Source organism: Merops nubicus, unplaced genomic scaffold (genome assembly GCF_000691845.1).
Source record: "Merops nubicus isolate BGI_N331 unplaced genomic scaffold, ASM69184v1 scaffold45050, whole genome shotgun sequence".
NCBI classification, from domain to species: Eukaryota; Metazoa; Chordata; class Aves; order Coraciiformes; family Meropidae; genus Merops; species Merops nubicus.
In genome coordinates this window covers 1-9,755 of record NW_008581698.1, presented here as the reverse complement: position 1 = coordinate 9,755, position 9,755 = coordinate 1, and the positions used below count along the sequence as shown (strand labels likewise).

At 56.8% G+C, this 9,755-nt stretch overlaps 1 protein-coding gene across 1 annotated transcript; it reads right to left on the bottom strand.

The window, feature by feature from the left end:
• Positions 1-8: 8 nt before the first annotated feature.
• LOC103768135 (laminin subunit alpha-5-like) lies at positions 9-9,171 on the bottom strand (the record flags this gene model as incomplete). Its single annotated transcript, XM_008935275.1, has 22 exons — positions 9-99; positions 344-476; positions 868-1,019; positions 1,187-1,315; positions 1,787-1,949; positions 2,073-2,206; positions 2,332-2,478; positions 2,877-2,883; positions 2,925-3,061; positions 3,339-3,524; positions 3,762-3,904; positions 4,294-4,473; positions 4,781-4,883; positions 5,095-5,236; positions 5,420-5,574; positions 5,652-5,768; positions 5,854-6,050; positions 6,923-7,093; positions 7,644-7,755; positions 8,565-8,675; positions 8,765-8,889; positions 9,028-9,171. Coding segments are annotated over 22 exons (2,979 nt in total), but the record flags the coding sequence as incomplete, so codon positions are not given.
• Positions 9,172-9,755: the final 584 nt, after the last annotated feature.

The window sequence follows — 9,755 nt, the reverse complement described above, 5'->3', positions numbered from 1 at the left end:
CTGGAAGCCGAAGCCGCTGTAGAAGTCCCGCAGCCCCGGCACGTCCTTCAGGGCCAGGGTCAGGTAGCCGTGGCCATGGACGCTGACTGAGCGAGCCACCTGTGAGGGACACCACGGAGACCAGGTGAGAGCCTGGTCCCGGCATCGCAAAGGAACTGGGAGGGTGACCGGTTGCTCAGGTCCTCGCTGGGTCTGGCCGGCCATGCAGAGCACCTTACCACGGCCCCTCCACACCGAGGTCCTGGGGGCTTGTGCTCAGCTCCGTGGGACCAAGGTGAGCGGGGCCCGTGCTGGGCTCCCTCCCCCCAGCAGGTCGGCCGGGCTGCCCGGGCCTCGTGCTCACCAGGAGGTCGGAGGTGCAGCCGTAGCTCACGCCCACCGTGCTCATGCGCTTCAGGTCGACGTATTTGCCGAGCGCCTTCAAGCCCTTCATGCAGCCCCGGATGGACCCGCCCGTGGGGAAGAGTGCTTTCAAGCTGCAGGAGAAGGAGCTGGTGTTACCAGGCCAGCCCCAGGCAGGACCCAACCCTGGGCAGGAGCTGGTCCTGCAGCCCTTGAGACAGAGTGTCCGGGAAGGACCCATGATGGCCACGGGTATCTCCAGTGCCTCAGGCACAAGGCTGCTCCAAAACACGCAGCACGGCTAAGGAGGACTCAGTGACACCCACCAGCACGTCATCCCTCACTAGAGATGGAGATGTCCCTTCCTCAAGCCCATAGTGATGGGCAGAAAGAGAAAATCTCCCCCCTGGAGCTCCATCAGGGCACCAGCATCCCTGAAAGTAGCTGGAAAAGGGCCAGGGCCACCCCTAGGGACACTGGAGAGGAAGATATGGGCTGTCCCACCCCACCGTGGGCTGGACTCACCTGGGGGGCAGCACATCTGGGGGCACACCACCCAGGTAGTAGGAGACAGCGTTCTCCAGGGTGTTCTCCTGCTGCACCATGAAGATGGTGAGGCGTGCCAGCCGCACCAGGATGCGCTTCTTGTTGTTCATTTTGAGGAGGAAAATCTGGATCTGGAGACAGGGAAGAAAAACAATGCACTAGTTTGGGGCAACTAGGTCCACCACAGCACAACATGTCTGGTTTGTGGCTCTAACGAAATAATTTCTTGCAGCTTCCCCCCCTCCCCATGGCTGAGGAGCCCCCAAGAGAGCCGGGCAGGTGGCTCTGCCCCTCTTACCGCTTTGTCCGAGGTGCTGCTGATGGTGAGGGAGGAGTTGCTGCTGGGTTTTGCCATCTCCAGGCCAGTGTTCAAGTCATAGTAAAGCACCAGCTTCCCATCCCGTATAGCCAGACACAGGAACTGACCCTGGGGGAGGCAGGATGGACACTCAGCCCCACATCCTAGTGTCCAGCATCCAGCTGTGGTGCTGAGCAGGTTCTGCTGTGGGTGCCTGGATGCATTGCTGTGACAACCACTGGGGACTTCTCTGGAAAAGCAGCCCTGTGCTGGGGCACAGAGATGGCACCACAGGCTGCAAATGCTCCTGGCAGCACCACCTGCCCCAGTGAGCCCTGGCCTGGCTCGGGGGATCTGAGCGTGGGTGCTCTCTGAGTTCAGGGCAGGCCCTCCGGCACCAAACACGCATTGCTTCTGCTGCCAGGGCTGGGCTCAGCCCTCTTGTGGCTTTTAACAATACTGCAGAAACGCTGCTCCAAGCAGCAGAGCCACCTCCAAAGCCCTCTTCTCCCCGGTGCGCTGAACTGGGAATGCCTGCAAAAGGGGCTGGGGTTGTCCTAGCACACTGGCTGAAGACTCTCCAGGGGAGCAAGCACCTACCTGGTTCTCCAGGAAGAAGATGATGCCGTTGTAGGAGACCACCCTGATCTCCTGCTCGAAGCGCTTGGTTGTGCCGAACTGGCTCTCAAATTTGATCTCTGCGTAACCGGTGCCGTCAAAGTAGGAGCCGTCAGTCAGCCAGGGGTCTCCTGTGGACTTGGACCTGAGCCCCACGAGAAGAGCCCCAGGGCGTCACTCCAAAGCCAACTGCCACGCTCCGGGGCAGCCGAGGGCAGGGTGAGTGCCAGGGACCAGAGCTGCCCCCAGCCTGGGCACGGCCGCCTACCTCGCGCAGGGCTTCTCGGCGGTGGTGTCCAGCTGGAAGGTGTGCTGGAAGTTGTAGAGGCTCACCACCTCCTCGTTCAGCGTGTCCAGCTCCAGGCACCCGCGGTAGTTGGGGTAGCGCAGCGCGGGAGGAGGCTGCCAACGAAACCAGGCAGTTGAGGCAAGGCAGAGCCTGGTCCTCCCATGAAATGGAGGGGCTTCCCCTCCAAGAATCTCCACAGGTATCGCTGATACCTCCTAGACAACTGAGCCTCCCTCACCGTGAAGCTGGCAGGGTAGCCACCCACGTAGAAGACCACGCTGCGGGGGTCGAGGTTGAGCAGCCCCTGCTCCCCCCTGGCCACACTCTCCCCCTTGGTCTCGTGCACCGTCTGCCTCTCCACGATCACCGACATGTGCCCGTACTGCTTGCAGGATCCTGTGGCAGGGAGGGGTGGGCAACACAAAGGGAGACCCCTGAAGAGGAGCAAGTCTCGCCCTCCCCACGCAAAGAGTCCCCTCGCACAGCCCTACCAAAAAGGGGTGCCTCACCCACTGGGGGCCCCACAGCAGCAGTGCATTGGAAGGACTAAGCCCTCACGTTATCAGCACTGCCACAAGGCTGATAAGCTTCATTTTTCCCTCTCCTGCAGGCACCCCCAGACCCTTCATGACCTGCTAAGACACCATCTCCCTGATAGTCTTTTTTGTAGTATCTCGGTGTTGATCATTTAAGGGATGAGCAGATGATGGAGTCCATGGCACCTCTGCAAGCTCAGGGCCTCTCTGGGCTTGGGCACAGCACTGCCTGCATCTGCTGCAGGACCAGTCTCCTCCTGTACTTCCCCAGCATGCAGTCAATCAATCAGTCTACCTGTTGATGCTGATGGTGGCAAACTGCTCTCCAATATCCTCATCGACAGTTAGGGAGGCTGGCTCCTCGTTACCCAGTTTGTAGACCCACTGCACTCTGTGGTCCTTGAGCACGATGCCCAGGTAGTCTCCAGTGGCCTGAATGCCGGGAGAAACAGGGCCCCACGCTGGCATTTGGGACAGGCAGGAGCACCAAGAGATGCTCACCCAGATCTCCCAGGGCCGTGTTCAACCAGCACCCCATGTTAGGATATCTCGTCCCATCCACCCCCGACCAGGCTGGGGGCTGCACCCAGAGCCCCTTCGTGGTCCCCACAAAGACACTCGGGGAGCAGGCGAGGGGCTGATGTCTGGCCGTGGTCCCCCATTGATGGCACCAACGTGGGCTCCAGCTGCCCTCCCAGCCCCGACTCACCTCCCGGCTGCCCAGGTACATCACGAACCGCCCCTCCTCCGTCCTGTCCTGCCGGCGCTGCCGGCTCCTGGGCTCGGGGTTCTGGATGTAGAATTTCAGGGATGTATAAGCGGCCAAATCCTGCAGGTTGCTGGGCATCCGGACCTGCACACCCGAGCTGCCGTTGAACTTCATGGGGACCTTCACCTGGAGGGAGAGAGATCCAAGCCCATGCCACTCAAACCACCGCTGCTGCCTCGCGGTGCTGCTGGCTCTACCAAGCCAAGGCGTTTTGTGGAGCCGTCCCATGAGAAAGGGACCCTGCCTGGTGGCCACAGAGCTCTTTGAGATACCTCTCCCATCTGCACCCTCCCCACAGGTAAGCCCTCGTTGCCCCCGAACCGCTAGCACCCCGTGCACGTCCTTCACCCCCCAGGAGCCCACCTTGCTGGCGGCGTTCCTCGCCTGTGTGATGAGCTGCCGGATCCTCACGATGTTCTCCGACACGGTGGCGTTCTTGTTCCTCCTGTTCTCCAGGTTGCTCAGCTTCCCCAGCAGCAGCGGGATGGTGCTTTCCAGGCTGGACACTGGGGTTGGAGAGAAGCCAGGGGGTTTCAAAGGTTAGTGAGGAAAGGAAATGTAAAGCTCGGGTAGTTTTGAGATGTGCGAGTCAAAGCAGCAGCAGCTGGGAGCTGAGTCACAGAATGATCCCCTGAATCCTGCAGCCCTGATGGGGGGATTGTGGAAATGCCCTAGTGCATGCAAACTCCTGCAGTAAAGGTACAGGTGATATACACTGCAGGGGGAGAAAATAAATAAAGGGACAGGTCTTAACGCACCCAGCCTGCTACCTCCCTCTACTCTTGACCTGGGGCTGCAAAGCACAGCTTCCAAAAGCACAGAGCTCTCTGGGGATGTGGCCATGCACTGGTTCATGCCAGACTCATGTCAGCAGCCCAGCATGCTCAGCACTCACCAGATTTCCTGGCATCCTGGACTGCCTGGTTCAGGTCTTCATTGCGAAGGTCTCCATACTGGTCTTTCCACTCATCCAGATTCTTCTTCATGCTGCTCAGGGTATCTTCCACTCTTGCAGCTGTTTCATTGGCCTCAGCAGCTGCTTCTTTGGCATTCTGGATCATCTCTTTTGTGTCCTCTAGAAAGGAAGGACAAAAATCTCTGTGATGGCCAGGAGCTGAGAGGAAGCACCCTTGGGTCACAGCCTGGGTGTGAGGAAGGGAGCAGTCTAGCTAGCCCAGGACAAACCTTGGTCCCTGCCCAGCATGTCCTGCACAGACTGGAGCTGGCTTAGGAGCTGTTCCTTCTTTGCACGGAGGTCAGCCAGCTTCTCCTTTGCTGTCTGCAGAGTGCCTTTAATAACTGCAATTAAAAAAATTGTGTATGTCCTGTGTTGGATCTCAGTCCAGCCCAAAGGACATCCCACCTCACAAGGAGCCTCTTACCCCCATTGAGTTTTCTCTGCTCTCTCCTCACACCCTCCTCCAGGTTGCTGCTGTTCCTCTTCAGCTCTTTAGAGATGGCCCCGAGATTTTCTGATATGACACTCTGTAAAACAGAAATGCACTGCCTGGGAGTCTGAAGAGGAATTCCAGTCTCTGGCCCTCAGTTACCACAAAAATGCTCGTTCAGAGAACTGCAGTGGGGTGTGCTACTGGGGCGTGATGGGGAGACCCAAACCCCCAAGGGCAGCAGAGCCCTGCGTGTGTTGAAGGAGTTTGGTTTTTGCTCTTCTTCACAGGCTCGCCACATCACGCACCATCAAAGCCTCTCCAGCTGCTTCATCAGCATCGTGGGCCGCTCGCTCGGCTTTCCTCACAGCTTCAATGATGCTGGCGTAGGCATTGGAGGCGTCGATCGCCCGCTGGATGAAGCCATCCTGGTTTGTGCCTTGGATAATGCTGCGTTGGAAGATGAAGCCATCAAGTCCATGGAGATCACTCACACGGGGCTCTTGCCCACGCCCCCACATACAAACCCCTTTAGGTTGCTCATTGTGACAGGTTCTCCAGGCTCAAGCTTTGGAGACAGCACCCCACTGCTCCCCTGCCATGACGTACTGAGTGCCAGGACCAGGGCCTCACCTGGACAGGTTCCTCGCGAGCTCGTCCAGCAGCCGGGCGTGCTCCTCTGCCTGCTCCACGATGGGGATCTTGCTGCTGGCTGGGGAGAACTTCTTGACCCGGTCGGTCAGGGGCAGCTTGGCCCCATCCAGCAGAGCGGCCAGCTTCTCATACGCCTGTAGGGACACATGTCACTCCTGAGGGCTGCCACCCCTACGTGCTCTGCCCATGCCGACGGATCTCCATCACTCACCTCCTTTGCACGCTCCATCTTCTGCAGGAAGTCAGAGACCTGGGCCAAGGAGTCCTTGGCCATCCTCAGGGTCTCCTGCACCAGGCCGTGCTGTTTTTGGAGCTCACGGCTCTTTTGCTAGACACACAGGGGCAGGGTTAGGCACTGCCAGGCTCGGGGCAGGATGCCCCTCGCCGCACGGGCCCACCCGGTGAAGCTCTACCTGAGTCTCCTCCAGGTTGTTGCGGTTCAGGCTGTTCAGGTCCTCTGTCTGCCTGGTTTTGTTCACAGCCTCGTTGAGGGCATCACGCAGATCCATCAGCTGGGTGCTGTGCTGCGCCAGCCGCTCCCGGACGCTGCTCACCACGTCCTGGTTGGCCTGCCAGCGGGCATGCAGCTCGCTCCGCACCTGGTGCAGCACTGGGGATGGAGCAGAGGAGCTCAGAACTCTTGCTAATTCATCCTCCTGTGTTAGAGATCTCTCTCTGGGCTTGGCTACAGAAAAGCCTGGTTCTGGTCTGTCCTGGCAGGCACAAAGCCCAGATGTCACCGTCTTCCCTCTCTCCTTCCCTCTCCCCCTTTCAGCCTGGACAGCCCAGGATCTCATCCAAAATAGTCTCCAAAGCCCCAGTGCTGGTGAGAGGGACAGGATCTCTTTCAGAAAGATGACCATCCACCTCTGAAAGGCTCCAGATGAAGGCGAGACCCCGCCCACAGCCTGTTCCAGGGCTTGATTACTTCCATTGTGAAAAAACACTTATTTCTAGCACAGGCCAGTTGGTAATTCCAGCTCCCAGCAGCTGCACTCTGTTTTGCCACTGGCTGTTAATCAGAAGCAGTTGCTCCCCGCAGTGCCAGCGTGCCAGGTTATGCCACAGGGCTTTGTGCGGGAGCACAATCCAGGCCCTTGCTCCTCCTAGGGTGGCAGACCTGCTGAGGGTGGTGGGCTGACATTGTTGCTCTGGACCCCTTTCACATGGACCTGTTCACATCCACATGTGATGCATACATAATAATTATAATTCCTGGTTCCATGGGTCGTCATTTTTGGTCATCAAGTAGAACTAATCAGCTAGTACAACCTGCTCTAAAATTCACCGTAAGGGAAAAGGGGCCACAAATGGAGTGTCCCTAAAACTCCTGTAAAACTCATTGAGGGGGGCCTGTGTTATTAACAGCACTCTTCAAACGTGACCATGGTGTTCACAGGAGCTCCAAGCCAGGCTCTGAGGAAGAGCTGGACCCAGCAGGACCTGTGCAGGACCCTGTCCCACACCACTTCAGCCACTCACGCTTCTGAGCCTCCTCGTGCTCGCGCCTCGCCAGCTCCTCCTGGCTGCCCAGGCTCCGCTCCTTCATCTCCCTCAGCATTCTCTCCACCTCGGCCATCTTCTGCCGAAACTCCTCGGTGGAGGTGGTGGTGGTGTTTGCTGCCCCAAACCTGGCCATCTGCTGCACCAAGTCTGCAGAGAAATCCAGACCCCCTCTTAGCACTGACCGACCCAGCTCTTCCTTAATCCCCCGAGATCCTTCTCTCTTCCAGCACCCCCAATAACCTGCAGCCAGCTTTCAGGCAGTGCTCAGGCACCCAAACTGTTTGAGATCACTCAGAGATTGCCCCACGTTTGTCTCCCTGGCCATTGCAGTAACACATGCTACATCCCATGCACCTTTCTGTGGGTTCACCTCCTCTCCTAGATCGTCTCCCCTGTTTTGCTAAATCCCTCCTGAAGCAGTAGTGCAGACTGCCCTGGGTTTATGCATTTTAATAATGTTTGTGTGAGTTTAGTATGTTTTTTTCTCCCAAGATGGCATTCAGTCAAACAGCTGAGACTCACAATAAGCCTGGTCTCCCTGAAAAGTCAGAATTCTGCAGGGATCTCCATTTCATTTTTATTTCCCCTTGTTTTCTCCATTGCTCTAAGTGCTGCAGTACTTGGTGCTGTTTGGAAGCAAGAGCTTGGCCTTCCCAGCAGGCAAAAACCCACAAAGCAGAGACCCTTCTTGACATACCTGCAATGCCTCTCTGAATGCTCTGGATATTCTGCACGAGCTGCTCTCCCCTCTGGTAAGTCTCCCTCGTGTGCTGCTCAATCTGGTTCACTTCTCTGTGAGTCATTGTCATCTACAACAAAACCCACTGGCTTAGGTGAAGTGCAAGATTGTTTTATGTGATCCATCAGCAGGAAAGATGTCTCCAAAAGGCACATAAGGCTTGGGAATGTGCAGATTTTGAGGTCCTTGAACCATGTCTCCTGCAACAGCCTGACCTGTGCTGCTCACCTATGAGGCATTCAGTGATAGTCTTACTTAGCACCTTCAGAGAAGCACAAGCAATAAATAAATCAAATGATAGATCTATGATACTGACAAACCATGATAAATCTGATCCTATGATTCTAAATCAAATCACATCTTGCTCAGTCTCTTCAGTTCTCTGATGACACAACTGATGCTTTTTAGACTGTGAGTAGAATACACCTTGTAAAAGGTGTTGCTGTACTGAAGCCTATAAGGACTATTTCAATTAAAAAAAAAGGGTCAACTTATTTTCTGACAGGGCCCAGGATCTCCCTGCCACAGCATGGACACATCCAGGATGGACATGGATATTTATGTTCCTTGTAGGCTTCTTCTATTAATGGCACTTTAATTCCATTTGTTTTTACTGATTAAAGCTGGAGCTGCCTCAAAAACAAGCAATAAATCGAGAAACAACCATCAGTATCACAAGATGTTTAACAGTCCCTCAAGGGAGGAATGAAGGTAATCTAGGTTGAGCATCCAAGTAAGAGATCCTGAGTCCCAAGCCTAGTGCTGGCTGGGCAGGAGACCCATCCTGCCTGAACCAGGCTCCTCACAGCCTTCAAAGCCTCACTGTAGGTAGAAGGAGGGGTTTGTGCTCTGGAAAAGGAAGATAGAGAAACACCCTACCTTGTGCTGCAGGGCATTCAGGTCTTGTGTGAGGTCCACATTCTCATCCTCCAGCTCGTCAGCCCTTTGCCTGACCTTGTTCATGGCTCTCTGGTACTCACGCAGCTGGTTCTGGGGTGGGGGGGAGGGGGGGAAAAAGACAAATCAGGCCAACAAGCCAAGAAATGTGGTCAGGAAGAGCTGTGAAACCTTCCACGTACAGCGACGGTCGCCAGAGTGCCGTTGAGAGCGTGGAGGCGAGCCCAGGCGATGGAGCTGGCGCTGAGGTTGAGGAGCTGGCTGTGGAGGGGGGGGGAAGATGGCTGTGGAGTGAGGTGAATGACTCCTGGATGCCATGCAGGTCCTCCAGCAGCAGCAGGACGCAGCTGTCACACACTGCAGGGGAGGGGAGCGCTCAGCACCGCTCGGCACCGCGCCCTCCCAGCCCCCTCCCCTGGCTGCCCGAGCCCCCTGGGACACTGACCTTCACAGCGGACGCTGTCGGGGCCGTTGGCCACAGGGATCTGGTGGTGGTGGGCGCAGACGTCGCACTGCTTCCCCGTCAGCCCCGCGGAGCACGTGCACTCCCCTGAGCGCGGGTCGCAGGAGCCCCCTCTGCACTCGCACTCTGCCCAGCCAAGCAGAGGGAAATGCCCGTGGCAGCCTCACCAGCCACTCCCACCCCCAAGAGAGGGGAGGGAACGGTTCTGTGCCTGCTGCACAATCGCATCTCTGCTTATTTCTGTTCAGCCTGGGGGGGAAAAGGCTCCACGGACACCTTCTGGTGGTCTTCTAGTACGTGGAGGGGCCTATAGGGAAGCTGGGCAAGGACTGCTGACACGGGTGTGTAGTGATAGGACAAGGGGCGATGGTTTTAAACTACAGCAGGTTAGATTCAGGGTAGACATTAGAAGAAGTTCTTTACTATGAGGGTTGTGAAACACTGGGACAGGCTGCCCGGAGAGGTGGTAGAAGCCCCATCTCTGGAGACATTCAAGATCAGGCTTGATGGGACTCTGAGCAACCTGATCTAGCTGTAGCTGTCTCAGCAAACTGCAGGAGGGTTGGACCCTCCTTTGAAAGTCCCCTTCCAACCCAGAGCACCGTGTGACCATCTACATGCCACTGCTGGAGGTTTCCCTGCACCACCCATCAATAGGCACAGCCCCTCAGAGAGCAGCCTCTTGCTCTCCACCTTCAACACTCCCAGAA